General features: G+C 39.5%; 1 protein-coding gene across 1 annotated transcript in view; it reads right to left on the bottom strand.

The window, feature by feature from the left end:
* XYLB (xylulokinase) overlaps window positions 1-19052 on the bottom strand; it is an 82303-nt gene that overhangs the window by 7181 nt on the left and 56070 nt on the right. Inside the window, exons 15-17 of the mRNA XM_029957930.1 lie at window positions 6979-7037; window positions 3190-3277; window positions 837-931 (exon numbers count right to left, since the gene is read on the bottom strand). Coding sequence (XP_029813790.1) covers window positions 837-931; window positions 3190-3277; window positions 6979-7037 — 242 coding nt within the window. The remainder of the gene's footprint in view (window positions 1-836; window positions 932-3189; window positions 3278-6978; window positions 7038-19052) is intronic.

Genomic DNA, 19052 nt, shown 5'->3' with positions numbered 1-19052 from the left:
ACGAAGTTTTTGCACAGCTGAAGACAGTTAGATTCACCTTTGTTATTTAAACTTGTGTTCTCTAGGAATCTTGCTCTATTTGTGCTATTTATTTATTATTGCACATTGTATTTCAAAAGCTATTGTAAACTAAAGCCTTTGGCACCTGATAGTGAGAGGTGCAGGGTTGCACTGGACAGGCTAAGACAATGATTCCTTCCTTGGTTTTACAAGGGCTGGAATCACATAGACAAGAACAATGATTATCTCTTTTGCTTTATCTGCTGGGCCTTAAAACACAAGCCTCACCATTAGATGTGTTGAAATTCACAGGATGGGCACCGTGCCTACTGTATCCTCCCAGCTGGCACATTTTCCAAGTGGGAGCTACAAGTGAATATATACAATTACTGCCCATTGTTTGTGATCAGACAGGAAGGATCTTTGGAGATGTTTCCCAAGAGGCCAGAAAACACCATCACCACCCCTTTTTCCATGCTGCTTGCTGCAAACAAGACTGTTTTGCCAATAATATCAGTTACTACCTGACTGACCTGTATCCAAATGCAACCTACTTTATAACTTTTTCTGTCCCTTAAGGAACAGATTTTGCTCTTTGATCACACCCTGTTAGGGAAATTCACTCTCACAGACCTGGATGGAGGGGACCAGATTATTGCACCATTACAACACTAAAATCTCCCAAAATCAAATCTGTCTTTACAACAAGGAATAGGAATTGTGTAAGCAATTTTTTTTTTTTTAAATTATCTATTTTACTAGAAGACTTAATAAACCACTACATTTTGAAGCAGGCAGGAAATGAAAAGAAAAATGGTATTCCCCAGCTTGCTCACCTCCTCAGCCCCAGCTGTGGGTGTAACAGCCAACCTGGGCTCTGGTGCTGATTTCACGACATCAGCCAAGGACACATTCCTCTCAGCTACAAGTCCTGCAATGAGAATCACAATCCTGATCAATGCAAAAAAAAAAAAAAAAAAAAAAAAAAAAAAAAAAAAAAACCACGATGAGGGATGTGCCTTGACTCCCTGGCAAATTAATACATTATATTGATCTTCCCTGGTCGGGTCAGCATTCAGGATTGAAGGATAAATGGCAGAAGATCTTACATTCCTGTGCACTAGCCTAGGAAGGGGGGACTCGTTGATTGAGTTTTTGCCAATCACCTAATTTGTACCCTGGGGAATAGGTAAGCAGCAGAAACGCCGCTCAACAATATCAGTAAATATTTATGGCTAAAACAATACAGTAAACAGCAGTGAAAATATGTGGAAGCAAAGGATTCAAGGACAAAATGTTACTAAACATAAAAAGGAAGAGAAGTTAAAATGCTTTCAAGAAAATATGCTACAAATTATTAAATATATTTTTATATAAGGAAGCAGAATAATAGGGGAGTTCTGCTACTGCAGCATTCTGCATTGCAAGTGAATCAGAGCATTTCAGGAGCTTCTTGTACACCTGCTAAGAACCCCAGGCTAACTGTGAAACACCCCACTTACAGATGTACATTGCAATATTATTAAAGAGCCCTTGCCATCAGTATTTCATTTATATTAGCAAGTCTTCACTTTTCCTCAATTTCTTTGCCTTGCCAAGAATGAGTCAGCTGAAAGCATCAATCAAAAATGCCATTTAGAAACACACACAGGAAGCCCCTGGGGCTTGGCTGGCAGAGGACCTGAGTCCCTCCTTCAGCATGGCATCCCAAATCTTCACTCAAACGCTCTGTCAGCCAAGCCTCCACATTTCACATGCCAGACTGGCAGAGGGAATACAGAGTTCCCATACATACAAAATATCTGAACAAACTTTAATGATGGCTCCTTATTCCACATACACCCACAGACAAGGAATTTGCCTGCAGCATTAGGTGCTGGGAAGATTATGGTGGCTTCTGAGGCAGTAGGGTAAAGTTGAGTACAGGGAAAAACAGTTTGGAAACTGGACCCCCAAGGTGCAAAAATGGTCCCATTGTGGCTTCAAATGTACTGATAATTGAACAGTGCTGTTTCCACTGTCCTGAAACGGGTACTCTACCTGACAGAACCCTTGTGTTTTTTCTGGAAATAAAAAGGAGCGCATGCTGTGTGCATTAAACACACCAACTGAAGTTTTGGCTGTGCAATTTTCTGTGCTGTTTTCAAATGCAAGAGAGCGTGTAGCCTTCAGATGCTATAATGTGACAGCAGAATTTGCTACTAAAATTAAAACTTGGCTGATTTCTTCTGATGGCTGATGTTATCTTTTCCAGACTTGTTGCAATCCCATGATCGTAGATGAACTTGTAGAGAAACTACCCGTGTTTTAAGGACCAAATCCTAAAGCTTCTAGTTAGAAAAACTGAGGCTAATGAAAGTTGACCTAAATAAGGACTTCAGAATTTTATACACATTCCTCGAATTGTTTAACTGTAAGATATCAGAAACTGTTTTAAAATAAGTGAATAAAATTTCATGCCTGGGATTCAAGTCTTAAATAGCTGATGGCTCACCCTTAACACAAAACTGCATGCATTAATAGATATAAGTTAATTAACACTAAATCTGGGGTTTGGACTGTTGCATTACAGTGAGTGATGCAGTACAGCAAGCAAAATGGTCAACCTAAGAGTATCCCAAGATTTATTCTCCTACAAAAGAAAGTGCATGGAGCCCAGGACACCTTCCATATCCTTCAACCTGACGTTTAAAAGCTGGAAGATAAACATAGGTTTAATAGCACCTACTTGGTCAGCAGTATTACAGGTTCTGTTGTCCCTGCCCTCACTGATCTTCCATCCTAGGATCTACCTTTTGTTTGGATTGAGTGTTTCAGCAACCCTGTTTACAGTCCAGTCCACAAACTGGGGCAGCAGGTTACACCAGCACCTTCAGTTGGTTGTATTCTTCCATGGATGTGCAACTCAACACATTAAGATCCTAAACTTTCCCTGGACAGTATCAACACTTTCCACACCCTATCCCTTGGTTGAGAAGCAGCCATAAGACTTGTAATTATAATGTAAACATTATTCTTGGGCCTAATCCAAGTGTATTAAGGGCAAAACCCCCTCTTTGACCGGAGTGACCTCCCAGTCAGAAGCACACAGATTTACTCTCCCCTCATTTTCAGTAACGTTAATCCCAAGCATTAACCAACTGAAATTAAATTCCCTGGTTGCTCGCAAGTATCCCCTTGCAGCCTTACCATGAATTGCTCTGTAAGCACTTCCCAAGCAAGCGGAGTTGGCGGTATCGATGGTGTACACCGGCGCGTTGAACACATCCGACAGCACCTGAGAAGTATCAAAGCATTGTCCATAGAAGACAAGGGACAAGCAAACCCCTGTTGCTGCTTGGGAAAACAAGCAACTTTCATCCCCTCCCAGCCAAGCACACAGGAACCCATGGAAAGAAGCACCGCAGACAACAACGAGCCCTGAGCTTGTCACGCAACAGGGTATTGGCAGTTCTGAGCTGGAGAGGTAACTGCAGCCAGGACATAAAGTCTCATTTCTCTCCAGATCTCTTGATTACAAGAGCAGAGGGGCCTGGGTGCATGCACCATCTCCCTCAAAAGCCTGCACAATCAGCCCACGCCAAAGGTTTACATCAGGGCAAGGAGACCTGCTAAGGAAACCACAATTGGAGATCGGTTTTTTCCATTGCATTCATGGTTGATTCAAGCCAGCAGGAAGGAGAGAAGAACTAGTCATGGCTCCTCAGTTCTAAACCTGGACACAAATAAAGCTTCAGGAATATGAAGGCCTACTAAGCTTGTCTTCTTCATCTCCACCATTCCCATCATATTAGGATGAGCAGGAAGAATGATACAGGAGCTGGTTACACAGTCTCTACATTTACCAGGAGTTTTCCTGTATTTAAGGCAACCTTAGCTATGAAGATATATTGAGACACTTCTTAACTTGGCTTGAGCAACACAAATAAAATTTTACAGGCAAAGAATTTGTTGTGGTATCCAACAGATAATAAAGTTATTCGACCACACATCATTCTGCACTGAAATCAACACCAGGCATCTCACATCCACGGAGAACATGTGCTCTTTCCTACAGTGTAGGTTTACGAAAACAATACAGAAGGGGAAAAATTAAGACATGTTTGGAGAGGGACATGAAAGGTTCAATAACTCCTTTCTGAAAACATTGTCAACAAATGCTTTCCATTTTGGTCTCATCACTTCTCGGGCTGCAGGTGCCTCTCAGGCTGAGCAGGACAAAACACAGGCAACAATTCTGATATAACTTATGCTGGTTTTATTACTTTTGCCAAAGGGAAAAGCATCTCACCCAACTTACAGCCATGGAATCAAGTTGAAAATAAGGCCGGAATGTCCAGGAATCCAAACCACTTGAATTAGTGCAAGACAACCCTGATCCTGGAATTTACAACCCTGCTGATTGACAGGCCCCAGGGCTTCATAAAAGATGACTAAAAAATTCAATCCACATCAGCTATGGAAAAACATTGTATATGACATTTCTAAAGGATTTTTCTTCTTTTTTCTGAAGGTTTGTGGAGAATCTGCAAATCAAAACCTTTGAAAATCACTGATTTTCATAATTTTAAACAAAAATAGCTGATTGCTAACTAGAATCCAAGCAAAGCCTTAGTTTATACACTTAAAATGTTCTCTTCTGGTAAGATAGCCAAGTCAGTATTGCCTATCTTCACTTGCAAGCAAGCACTGAGCAACACATGAGCTTCAATGCTAGAGGAAAAATGAAAAATTAATCATGGTATCTATTAAAAAGCCCTCTGGAAATTATAAGGTCACAGAGCACTAGTTCCACTCCCTGTCCTGCCAGCCAATACTACAATGTTGCTTCAACACATTCCCCATCTGTTTCTTCATCTCATCTCTAATAGGTTTGTCTTGTCTTAAGCTTGAATTGTGCAATCCTTTGGACAATAAGGAGTTTCTTTTTTTGCATCTCTGCAGAGCCTCATACAATGCAGCTCTGTCCTGCACTGAATGCTAATAAGTGCTGTAATGCTACAAATAACAACTAATTTTTGTTCCGCGTGATCATAAAATTAAAATTACTCAAAGTTCATACGTTTGGTAAGTCATTTGAAACTGTGGTATTTCTCATGAATAATTTTAAAAGAAACAGTTAGAGGTTTTACTGTTTAAAATATTTCACTGTGTTTCATGTGGTCATTAATCAAGCACCACGTACGTTATAAAAAGCTTCCCAGAACTATGGAGAATGCTGCCCTACTAAATTTTTTTAACAGATTTTCCTATGTAGCCTCCTTTGCAGTGTAAAATATAGGAGTTACTGAACGTTGATTAATTAAATGATAGTCTTTTGTAGCCCTGGAACAAATTATCCAAAATTGACCATGATAAGGGTGGAAGCTGTTATTCTTCATGCAACTGATATGGTTTCTGAGGTTTTGATTAAATTAAAAAGAAAGATCCAATTAAACAGTGATTGAATTAAGTGAATGACACTGTATTGATCATATTATTTTAAGACACTTCTAATGAGTTTTAAAACCAGCTGAATTGTTATACGTGAAAAGCAAGCACCCCAGCCACCACTCTCCCATCCCCATGATTTTTCAGCTCTTTATGTTGCCAAATTACACGTTATAAGAGCATTCAATTCTCTGCCTTCATTCCACAGCAAGGAGATCCTCCTGGCACCTAACATAGAAATAAGGCTTTAAAAACAAACTCATCCAATCTCTTTCCTGATGTATTCTTAGCAGAATTACCCCTGTAAGGACCAATGTTTTAAGCAATTAACCTATCAGTTAATTTTCCAATGTCAAGTTACTAGGCAAAATAACCAAAGCAGATGAAGCAAAGTGACATCTGCAGGCAAAACATGCCAAAGTTGCTGTTCCCCAATCAGCTGTACAACCAACGTTTATACAAACATCTGGTTTAGATGCCTTGGGAGAAACAGCTTTTTGCTCTTCAACCTCCATTTATTCCAGCTCAGGTTTTGTAGAGTAAAGAACCTTCCTTTCCTGTGACTGGAATTGTCGAAGAGCATGGAGTGCAGTTAAGGCTGGCCTCTACTCTCTGGAGATGATGGAAAGGGATTGGCATCTCCAGAAAACAATCTACCCCAGAGAGCTCTTTGGCTCACTCAGAGAGACACATTTACACTTAAGTTAAAACACCATCCAGTTCCCTTTGCACTGTAACTGATGGGATCTCCTCCAACTATTACAGGGCTGACAGATCGTAAACAGACATCACATCACAGATGACTGGATTTGGGCAAGGTGAATCCCAATCTAGATGTCTGGCTCTGTGCTAGCAAAATCCAGGCGAGACACCTCTCACCATTTGTGAGCAAGGCTTTGCCAAATCTCAGGGGGGGCAGAAACAGAGAGCACATTGTGCTCAGTTCTCAGGAAGGTGGATGAAGGATCTCATCCAGGCTGGATGTGTGGCAACAGCAGCAGAAGAGGAAAGTGAGAAGAGAGAGGATAGACTGTACAGAAGTGTAGCCTCCTCCCAGTACATGACATGATGCTAATAAGTAACAGAAGGGCAGGGATTTGGGTTCTGTATGAGGGGGTTGTTTCTTTGGGGTTGGGTTTTTGAGTCTTCAACACCAGCATAATCCCCCTTCATCTTAAAGCAATCCATGGTCTAACTTTGACCTGAATGACAAAAACTATAAAAATCTCAGGTATTATATATGGGGTTTCTTCTTGATTTCTTTGGTGATTGATTTGATGTAAGTGATGAGACCTGGAAAACATCAGTGCTTCAGATACACATTCAAAAAACTAGTCAAGCATGAAAAAACCTTTAAGTTCAGTATAAAATTAACAGTGGGCTAAAGGTTTCCATACTAAACCTGAAGAAAAGCCCCGAAGACCTGCAGCAGATTCACAGTCCCTTATCCACACCTTCCTACACAGCTGCAGTGATTTGGATTCAGTAGAGCAAAATAAAAACGATGTAACTGCAAGTTCACTTCAAAGAATTTAATTTTCTACTTACCTGCAAGATTGTTTTATTGTGGGATGCGCCACCAGTGGCCAAAATCCTAGTTCTAGGCACTGCAATGCAATAAAAAATACAAGTCAGACTGAAAGTGCATATGGTCGAGATATGTACTACTGAACCAAGCAATGAGAACATAGAGGTGGGAGCCAGGGTTCTCTCTCTATCCCTTTTATTTACCCTCTGTAAAAAAGGAGATAACACTAATTACCCACCTGTCCAAGGCACATTAGAGCACTTCCTTAGAAGAGGCAACATAAATATTGCAGATCTATTGTTATTATGGCTCTATCAGAGTCGGGGAGATTTGCAGAGGAGTTACACAGTAAGAAAGGCAGAGTGTTATTACATTACAGCTCTGTTTGAGGTCAGATTCGTTTGGCTCATAGTAGTGTATATACAAACTGACAGATAACCTTTAAAATCAGCAGTATTTTCCAAACTTATCTCCTCATGACGTTCACAGTCAGAGTTCACTGAAACCTGGGCAATCCCTATGCGCTTCAATGACAAGCAAGTGTGTCAAAAGGTCATTAGAGGTGGTCTAAGTCACTTCAATAAAATAGAAAAATATCTAAATCTTCCTCCAGTGTGAAACCAGAGCTTTGAGGGTGTTAAAAAAATTATTCTGCGTTCCTTAGTCTTTAAAGAAACCCACCCTTTCTTCTACATTCCTGAATGTCTGTCCTGTACCTCATCACTTATTTGTGTGCATGCTCCTCTGCAGCACAGTGTGCAACATGCCACACATCTATCCACAATCACAGTTCAGCAAGGCATAATGAACGTAAGTAGTCCAAACGATCTCACTGAAGTTATTCAAAGGTTTAAACCAAAATAAATGCATAAATACTTTGATATCATACATTTAAAAAAAAAAATCTAAACACTTAATTACCCTGATTTATTACAATAATAAGTGATACCATCATGTATACCCTCCCAAAAGGGAAATTTCACTGTGGTTATTGTTCTGTTATCTTAACTTCCTTTTTAATAGAAGTTAAAGATAATTTATTTCTCACAAGGCAAAGCTGGGCAACTTACACTGATGCCCTAAATAACTTATTGTCATTTATCCTTTTAAGTATCTTAATGACAAAAGCCCTGAAGACAAAATTAGAAATAATCAGAAGATGCAGCTCACCACACCATTTCCAGACCCACATCTGGGTGCTCAGGTGGAGCCTAAGACCCAGACAAAGCATTGCATGGGGGACCCTCTTTTACTGATAAATTTAATTTTATTTTCCTCTTTGGAGGATATTCAGTGATGCACAAATTGGGTTTTAAAAGCCATTAGGATCTCTGTCAATGTCAGTAAACAAATAAAACAAACAGCAGAGTGATTCCTCAGGGGAAACAAGTTTCAATTATACCAACACAGAGTGACAGATTCCTGCCAAGATTATCACAACAACATAATAGCACAGAAACCAGTGAAAAATAACTAGTAAGCCTCTGTTCCTAGGAACCAAACCAAACTCTAAATGATTTGCCTGGTAGTCACAATTCTGTCTTGCTAAACCTCGTTGTGAATATAAATTCTTGCAGAACTACCATATCCAACATGAAAACACCACATTTCAGTGACAGCCAGCAAGACAGGATGAGAAACAAACATATTGGCTACACTTCCAGCAGCTAAAAACAAAGAATAAGGCACATTTGCTCTCCAGTGCCTCTAGAAAGGGGCCTAGTTCACTGCTGGGCTCCCACCATCAGGAGAGAACAGTGGAGAACATAAAAGTGGCAAAGCCAAACAGCAACCACCCCTGTGAGAACAGCAAACATCTCCTAGCTCAGCTGCTTCTTGCACTTCCATCTGCATTCCAGATCTCTGTCTCAGGGCTTCTGCCGCCCAATTTTCCAAACGTTTTGGAGCTCTGTCAGTATGTACTGCTGTGTGCTTTACTGGCACAGTATTTGATAAGGCAGGTACAGCTGATTTGTGCCTTCCAATATCCCTGTAACAGGTGACACGTTTGCATTTGGAATCGAGGAATGCATGGGAGACTTATTCCCTGCTAGGTCAGAACATTCAGGTTTTGGCTACATTATCAATTTATGCCATAGCTGTAATTCAAGCTATTTCTATATAGATAAGTTACCATCAAAAAAGTAAGTGTGAATTTACAGTGCATTAGCTATTCAATACAAACCACACACAAATGTGCATTTACCCTGCTATTAGTTGAGTTAGATGTCTTCCAAGAGGACAAACCAGATCTCGAGTCTAAAAATGTTTAACATGCTAATTATCTGCACATTCACCTTAATTCAGACTAATTCTTTTGTAGCAGAATACTAAGAATTATTTCCGAATATAGATAACATACTTGACAAAAGAAAGTAACCTAATTTACACTGTGAAGTTTCTAATGTTGGTCGGACGCCTCAAGTTTTAAATTGGATCCAATTATGAGTACAAACACACACAGATACAAAGTAAAAACACCCAAACCCACTATGCTGAAGCTACACGAAGGGCAAAACCATTCATTCTCCTCCACTTCAAATAATTAGGATGGCTCGCTTCGCTGAAACACATCCCAGGAAGTAACAGCCCGGTGAACCTGAGCCATCACTGTCTGATAACAGACTCTGACCCACTCTACAGATGGGACTGATCCATCCAGGCCACATAAAACAGTGATCCCAGATGAACCTGGTGCTCTGCGTGTGGCCAGAGCAGAGACAACTGCAGCCCTGGTTGAGTTTCAGTCACTTCTTACAGATAAGGATTAGGTTCCAAAAGCTCTTACTTGAATTTGCTGAATTTTAGGTTTACCCCTTATTTCAGTCTCTCTCTGGAGAGTGAGGAAAATGCACTGATCACTGATTTCAGGGATTGTCTTTTTAATGCAAATATTGTGTGCTTTACTGAACGGTGGACATTTGCTCTAAGATGTGTAATTGGATACATCTTATAAATAAATAAAGCAAGCCCATCATTTATGTATACAGGGGCATTAACAGAGACATCGTTCATCCATCACCAGCGGTGTTCTCAGCCAGTTGTGTTTGAATCTGTCAGGAGCTACCATCCATCCCCTACAGCTCTGCACAGAGAGAACTCTACAGTGTTATTAAAAAAAACCAACAACAACTGTAGCAAATATAATTCATGAATTCAATTCTTTGACAGTTAAATCATATTTAAACATCTTTGAATTAAAAGCTCCCTGCATAGTACCTAACCAACCAGTTTATTTCCTTCCTATTGAAAAACTAATTATTTTTTAGAGAGCTGGTACTGAATTTTAACCCTATCTAGAAAACGTTTGCAGCTGCACATGGCCCAGTGTTGCCCTGCCATATGCATATCTTCTATTCTCTGCTGGGAAACATTGGTGACTGAACTAACAAAATTGACTTAAAATAATGATTCCCACTGGATAGGAGGAAAGGGGAAGACCCAGGTAAAGAAATTCTCTTAAGTGGGAAGACTGAGCATAAAGTACTTTCCCACACAAGGCTGAAAAGTCAGCACACTCTGTGTATGTTATTATGCACACAAAAAATACCGATTCTGCCTTTGTAGAGATCCAGCAAGAACTGAGTGCTGTTTAAGTTCATCTCCTGGCTCTTGCTTTCAGCAAAAATATTGCTTTCATTGAAAGGCACATAGGGAAAATAAAAAAATCTGTCACTGAGAAAAGAGGAAAATTACTCTTATGTGTGTTCAGTTTTGTCAGTGGTCCCAAAAAGACTGAAGTCCTGCATCACTGTATATTTACAAACATAAAACCAATGCCTTCCCAGAAAAGGAAGCTATTTAAGAAGATAAAGACCAGAAGTGGAGGGAAAACCTAAGATTTTATAAACTGAAGGCTCAAAAAGCCTTGCTCAAGTGGATTCATCAAGTGAGACACCGGAACCTGTAACACAGGATAAGACTTCTCTGAGCAGTCCAACATCCCCTCTTATGGTCTTGGCACATAACTGTGCTGGTGTGGCCTCACCTCGAGTCCTGTGTGCAGTTTTGGGTGCTACAAAACTGGGAGGATATAAAGCTATCAGAAAGCATCCAAAGAATCGCCATGAAGATGGTGAAGGACCTTGAGGGGAAGCCGTGTGAGGAGCAGCTGAGGGCACTTGGTGTGTTCAGCTGGAGAAGAGGAGACTGAGGGGAGACCTCATTGCAGTTACAACTTCCTCTAGAGGGGCAGAGGAGGGGCAGGCATTGATCTCTTCTCTGTGGTGACCAGGGACAGGACCCCAGGGAATGGCCTGAAGTTGTCTCAGGGGAGGTGTAGGTTGGATATTAGAAGAAGGTTCTTCATCAGGATGGTGATTGGGCACTGAACAGGCTCCCCATGGCAGTGGTCACAGCACCGAGGCTGACAGAGTTCAAGAAGCATTTGGATGATACTCTCAGGCACATGGTGTGACTCTTGGGGATGGTCCTGTGCAGGGACAGGAGTTGGACTCGATGATCCTGATGGGTCCCTTCCAGCTCAGCATATTCTGTGGATCTATGATGATAAATGTAAATACTAAAGAAAAATAATTATATAAGCAAACTGGCACCAATCAGAAAGTTAGTGCTGATAATTAGCACCAAAAGTCTGCTGACACATCATCTGTGCAAGGAGACTGGAGGTAGAAATTCAACTTCCTGTTCCACCAGGAGTGGGCCAAAGCAGACCGGTAACAGATCCGGATGCTGCAATTGATGGGATGATTCCCGACCTCAGGGTGTTTGGATCTGGCTATATTTCAACTGGACAGTAAAAGTGTGCCTGTGTCAGTACAGAATTTTGGTGGTTCATGGACTGCAAAGTCCAAAGGCAGCATTTGACCTTCCATTTTGGGGCTGAAAACTCCTCAACTTTTTCATGTAAATATCCAGTACTACCCACAGCCCCGGTTTGTACCCCGAACTCCAGGCACTCGCTGACTTTCAAAACTCCTAAAAGACATTTCCAAGGCTTCATCCTAACAACTTCATAATGTCTCTCTCATCACAACTGAATCCATAAATAAAACAGAACAATAGAACATGCATTCAAAAAGCAGCTGATTATGCACATGAACCCACGCCAGTTATAAGCATGATTGCGAATAACTGCAATTTACAATTTGCAAGCAACAAGAAAAGTATCAGCCCCTCCTTTATTTCTCTGATTAACTCCAAACACTATAATTTCAAAAAAAAAAAGTATTTGCTGGCTTTTCATTCAAGAAAAAATCAAAATGAAAATATATGGTTATTTTGTCTCATTTGTCAAACAAATGTTCCAAAATCATCCTCCTTGCTTATTTACTCTCCCAAAATTCATGCTAATTTTCTTTATTCATATAAAGATGCTGAAATTTAACTCCCACTATGGTAAGAGGTTTCTCTTGTCTATATTCTCTTAAAAATGAAAATGTACAAGGCCTGAGAGCCTTTTATGTCCCCATGAGTTCTAGGATTGGGTCCAAAGGCACTTGTTCTCTACCTCATTGTGCTGCATCACTTCTCACATCTGCAAGTATTTGATAACAGAGAAAAAAATCACTGCCACACACCAGCCTTCAGCACACTAGACAATATCTACCTGATTGAAGCAAAAGTAATATAAACTGGAAAACACCCTTTTTTCCTTTTCCTTTTTTTTTTATTTAGACCAATACAATTGCCCAAGTAAATAAATTACAAGCTTGAAGTTAAATATTCACACAAATTCAGCCACCTTTACAATTCTAAAAAGAATAAGGTAAATCATAAAAGCTATTAAAAAACTACTTTTGAGAAGCATTTCTTGCTTTCACTTTGAAGCATATGCTAATTTATTACAGAGAAAAGTAAGCCAGATCTGCCATAGATGTTGGCTGTTTTCTTACCTGTTAGCAAAGCTTTCATATTTTGTAACATGCTTTAATTTCACTGAGGGTTGCTCAAATGTATGTCACAAATTTTCCAGACACAGAATTTATTCTTATTTTTTAAATGCAGTGCCTGGGGAAGAAAAACAACTTTTACTGATAGAACTGATCATCAGCCTCTAAGGCTGCTGCACTAGAGCTACTATCAAACCAGCTGTAATTCAACAGAGGGGGAAAAAAGACTTGATTTTCTCAGCAGCAATGACAAATATGCCTAATATTCTCGACATTTATGCTACTTACATAGATAAAGTCTCTACAATGATGTTGGGGAGACCAGGCATGATTCTTCTTGCTCACGCTGCTGCAAGGCAAGAATAATGCCACTTAAAGTAGTAGATGTGCACATAACTAAGTGGAACAGTGGGAATGGTCTCCATAGCCAAGACTCATCTGCCACTGATAGTCATAGGTCACCTTATGTTCTCCAGATATTTCTGATAGAAACTGTTCTTCATGAGGATGCCAAATTTGGCTTTCCTGATATCTTGTTTCGATAAAGACAGAACTTTTCACAACCTGAAGCTTAAAGACACCAAGTCACCTAACTGAAAACCCTCTCAGCCTACCTCACTTCAGAGATTAATTTAAAATGTAGAGTCAAAGCCTTTCCCTTCTTGATGGGTTTCAGAAAGAAATAAACATAGAAAAACATGTATATAAATTCTCCCTTAACAGCAGCTTAAGTTACCGCAGATCCCCCCAAAAGAGAGGAAACAAAATCTACTCAAGATACAACCCCTCTGACAATTCAGCTTCATTGACTTCAGCAGAATTGTACTGCAAGGAAAACTTTGGTACATAAGTGGTAAAGACTTCTTTGAGAACAAGCAGATCAATAGTCATAACACTGTTATAACATATACATTGACACACTTGCAACAAGACCTCTGAAATACTTGCAGTCCTTGTAGAAATACTGCAGAGCTGCCATTGCTTATCAATTCACACTGATTTTTTAATTTTTTTTTTTTTTTTAGACACAGATCTCTATTTGACAGAATATTACGATGAAGCCTGGGACAGATTCCAAAGGTAATGTATAAAAAAAATAAATAAATAAAAAATCTGCAGCTTAGCACTAGAGTTTACAGCAGGGGGGGGGGGGAAGCAGACTCAGATCAAAATTTTTTGTAGATAAAGGCTGAATATTTTGGGAAAGTATTTCTCCAAAGTTTTTAAGGAAAGAGATGGAAGATATGGCAGGGGGGTTGGAACTAGGTGATTTTAGAGTGCCTTCCAAACCAAGCTTTTCTATGATTCTATGAACCCTTAAAATGTTTAGTCAACACTGAAAATGTATATGGGTAGAAGTCCTCTCCCGAAGACATTCTTACTGAAGTAATTTAATAAACCCTTGCTGTCTCTAATTTGTGTAATCCCTTGGTTCTGAATTAATTCCTTAAAGAAAAAAATAAGTAATATATTTCAATTATTAGTAAAGTGAAATGGGTTCACATACCAATGGAATTGGCTTATATCAATTTTAATTTTATTTATTTTTTTTTAGCCACTCAAAGTTTTCCTCTTTTGTTACCCAAAGTTTGGATATTGTAAGAACTGTGGGTTGAGGGAAAATACTAATCACCACAAAAACTATTCAGCAGTTGTCCAAACATCCATAAAGTACCCAAGGCTCCAACTAAAAGCTTAACATAACAAAGCACAACCTGCTTTGACTTATCCCATGCTTCCACAATTATTCATAGACTCTTGGCAACACCTCTACCTTCACCTTCCACTTCAGAATTCCTGTCATTCCGCAAACACTGGAATCAATGGGACAAATTAACTGATTCTCAAAAATTGTTTTGAATACAAAAAGTTAAGAGAACATCCAAACTGGGCATTTGAAATCCGGCCATCACATCCAGTTTTTTTAATAACCATCCTACAGACAGCTCCAAAAAAGTAACAGCTCAGAGTGGACCACCTGCTTAAGCAAGATCACACAACTTTCACACAGTGATCCCACTGTCCAGCCCAGATCTGTATTCACTGAACTACAGTAACCTTAAAAAGACACAGAACCTCAGCTGAAGGACTTAAAGTGACAGAGAATTTATTGTGCCAACTGGCTGGTTTCATGTTTAATACCTTTAAATTTAAATTAAACACCTTTAAATAGTTGCACTTTTCCAGTAAGTTATATTTTTCATTCTTTAATTTTCTAGTCACTTGATCTTTGTGGTTTTAGCCTTCCAGTTAAAAAATTAGCATTAAAATTGGGTTTCCCCTTCACATGTTGACACTTTACAGACCACAATTAAATTACATCTTGTATTTCTTTTTGATAAGCTAAGGATATTAAGTTCTACCACTCATTAAAAGGCATCATTTCAAGACCACAAACCACTGATGCTTAGTGCTGCTGGTCTACTACAAGTGCCTTGGCAGAAATGTCTTCACCACTGAAAACACTATCAAAACAGAGCAGAGTTGGTAAAAGCATTAAAAATGTCTGTCCCAGAAGTGTCTGACACTGCATGTTGTCACTTTGCCTATCCAAATATTTAGAAGGAAAGTGCCAGTTTATAAAAACTCCTGATAAATCACAGAGAACCTTGCACTGGAAAACTGCCTGGGAGAACTTCCTCCTGGGGGGATGTTCTGGCTTTGAATGTCTGTAGCTCCAACAGATTCACACTCTGTGGAGTCCTGTGGTAGGAGGTCAGGTGTCCTGTGGTCCCAGCTGCAGGGAGCCCCAGGGCTTTGGAGAGCTCTGTACTGAGTTTCGTTCCAGCACCTCTGAGAACCCTGGAAATGCAGACTTACAGCTCCTGTGGCTCAGTTCCCAAAGTGGAGGTGAGACATTCACCCAGAGACAGGAACATGCAAGATATTCCCAAAAATCAGTTTTAAAACAAGTTCACTGCTACTTTAGGCATTTTCCACTGACTTAAAATGACAATTTCTTTTTTCAATGTGCTCAGTTGTTAGAATTGCAGCACAGCTCAGTATGTCCTCAAAATATTCTGACAGGAGAAATTCATGCTTGAATCTCTGCAAAATATGCACCCTCCCATGCCTATCACAACTCTGATGTGTATAAGTACCACATGAGGCTTTACAGATCACACATCAGTAAATAATGCTTGATACTGAGCTATTTAGGAACACAAAAACCATCGCTTCATTTTTTAAAAACTCTTTGTCCTCACATAGCCATATTCAGCCTTGCAAATCTTCTAAGAGAAATAGAAAATTACACTGGCAAATCAACATATGACACCATCCATCGAAGGTTAAAATGAGAAAAGCAAGCAAGGAGATAAATGAGCCACCCAAGGTCGCACAAAATCAGTAGAACAACCAAGAATAGAACAAAGGCCTCTTCATTACTTAGATCACAAATGCATTCGATTCTGCATTAGTTAATCTGCAGAGTATGAGCATCAGAAGCAAGACATGTCCACAGGAGAAAATATAATAATAATGAGCTGCAAGTTCAGCATTACCTAAAGCCACAGGATATAATTAAAAGGCACAGGGTGCAATGACCTGACCTTGAATGCCACTGGAGTGATGAGGAAAAAACATGCTATCAGGTATTTTGATTCTAGAAAAACCCAAACTGCCACAAACTTTGGGAAAAATCAGTTTGGGATCTACCTTTGCAAAGCAGATCTCTGCCACATCTCAGGTCTGCTCTGCTCCTCTCAGCACCAGCCTCTGCATCTTATCATAAACACCAATAAAGGCCTCTGGAAATGCAACAGAAAAAAGTCAAGGCCCAAGAAATACTTTATTTTTGCAAAGGATAAGCCAGATGAAAAACAGAAAAGAACTTACAAAACAAGGCAGTTTGGGTGTTTTCTTTATAAGATTTTTCAAAAGACTTATTACAACTATTTTGACGTCCACAAGTACTGCCTGTAGCTCTTCATCTCTTGGTCCGGTAAGACTGTTTTGTGTTCAGTGCTGGTGAAGAACATCTCTTCTTTATTTTTCTTTCTCATACCTCCCACTCCTCTCAATAGAAATAATCTACAGGTTGTAAAGCATTTCACAAGAATAAAATGAATTGGTAGGAGGGTGTACCTGCTCAAAAAAACACTAGGCTGAGGTAGCAGAAAATCTGCTTATTTTGTTTGTTCAGTAAGTTCCAAATGTCAAGAAGTGAAGAAAATACATTGAGTAGGAAACATTTTTTCCTTTTTCTCCCTAAAAACTATAGCAGACCAACTAGCAGAGAAAAAACACGTTCACTGACATTCTCTGTGTGACTGGGGTGAGTTATTTCATTCCTCTGAACCTCATTCTTTCTGTATCTAAAGAACACAACACTGGGGACCACTTGTACCAGTTGGGTCTCTGAGCAACTGCTGGAGTCTTCTGTTATTAATAAACCTCCTGCTTTCTAAGTGGATTATTTATAAATTAATTTTGTGACCTCTGGCAGGCTAGAACTAAACAGAGAATACAGTTTGTTCCCCTTTAACTGAAAAACAAAGGCTACAGGAAGATGAATAGAGAGAAGCAATTAATATTTCCTAATAATTGTCATAGAAAATGGGAGAACTGCTACGTTTCTCAGGGTTTCTGCACAGAAAGGTTCCAGGTAACTACTCATTCACGGGGCTGGGTTCATGTAAATCGGATGTTGTTGCCAAGCAACTATAGGTGCTAAGGAATGAAATACAGTCTGCAGAAACCTAATAGCCTGGAGAGAAAAAGGACTACAATCTGAGATTTATGGCATCTATAAAAGGAAAAGAGTCATTCTCCCACACACAAAGAACACAGATACTTTATTATAAATGTCCTTAGCATGTTTTTCTAAGCCATAATTAAGCAATAAAATTCCCACTACTCCCCAGATCAAACAGGTAAATTATTTAATTTTTTTTATGTTTTGTTCATTAAGCTTTCTAGAAATAGATCATGAGAAATTAGCTACCAAGACAAAAGATAAAATTTAAGCCAAGGATCTTTCTTTTGCTCAAGAAAAAAGTTAGGTATACAGACAGCACTGCAACTGCCAATCAGCTATCTGCTTTACCTTCTTATGTTTTTATACCAAGCTCATTAACATTGCATCTGATCATCAGAAATTCTCTTTAAGCTTATTAAGATTTTAAAATATTTTTAGCAAGTTAATTAGAATACATTAACAGAGCTCATCTGTGTTCACCCATCATGCATATTTTATTTTATTCAGGCAAATTGCTTTTGAATGAAATACTAGACCCGGGAAGGGTACACTGTTGGGTACCAAACAACACAACCCCTTAGTGCAAACATATGCTCCCAAGCACCCTAATGGCTTCATGTCACTCAAAAGTGAGGAGATTTTCTGATGGCAAAGGGTTGTTTTTTTTTTAGTGCCTGCTCTTGACACAATCCCCTGTAGCTGTGTTGTGCATACATGGACCTGGTAGATCATCCTAGTACATGAACCACCCTTTTTTGCCATCATGTTCCCACACAATAAAAGTTAAAGACACAAAGAGACCACTGCAATGGGAACCAAAGGTCCAAGGGAGGTGGAAAGATCGTTTCAGCCCCTCGCACCGTAATTCAAAAACTTTTACAAATTCATATTTGGTGGGTTTGTTTTTCTCCTGGTGACAGTTGCTGAAGATATCACTTGATCTTAAGGCAGGAGCCCAATTAGAAGCTGTGGCATGGTGTGGCACAGGTTTCTAACAGCCAGGGGTGCACATGGATTTGGCAGGACAGCAAGAACAGCTCACAAAGAATGAACTTGAAATACCCTTTAGTTAGCATCATAATAGATGCTTTAGTTAGCATCATAAATGCCTCCCTTTAACGTGCACTAAATGCCACCAAATTCAATCACATATAATTAAATAACCATTTTTGAGGAAAAGGGGGACAACAAAAATCACCTTGGTGTATTTTTGGCATGCCACTTGCAGAATTCCACTCAAGTCTGATGAAGTCCATCACTGGACACTGAAAAGTAACTACAATACTACTACAATAATACATTCCTCAATGTCCTGATATTGCTTCACTCAATCCAGCCAAATAAGACATCCTTTATGGCCCAAATCCTTCCTATCTAAGGAAAGATGGAAAACCACACTAATTTCATCAACAGTTCTCAAGTTAAGCAGTTGCTTTTAGAGTTCTGCATAAATAAAAGGATGAACAAAGTTTGCCAACCTCATGCTTGATTCAGATTTTGCACTCTCACTGCATTTCAATTAACCTGTCACAGATTGCAGAGC

Source organism: Manacus vitellinus, unplaced genomic scaffold, assembly GCF_001715985.3.
Source record: "Manacus vitellinus isolate BGI_N305 unplaced genomic scaffold, ASM171598v3 scaffold_12_pilon, whole genome shotgun sequence".
NCBI classification, from domain to species: Eukaryota; Metazoa; Chordata; class Aves; order Passeriformes; family Pipridae; genus Manacus; species Manacus vitellinus.
Note: the sequence above shows the minus strand (reverse complement) of the source record. Positions and strands in the feature narration are given on the sequence as shown.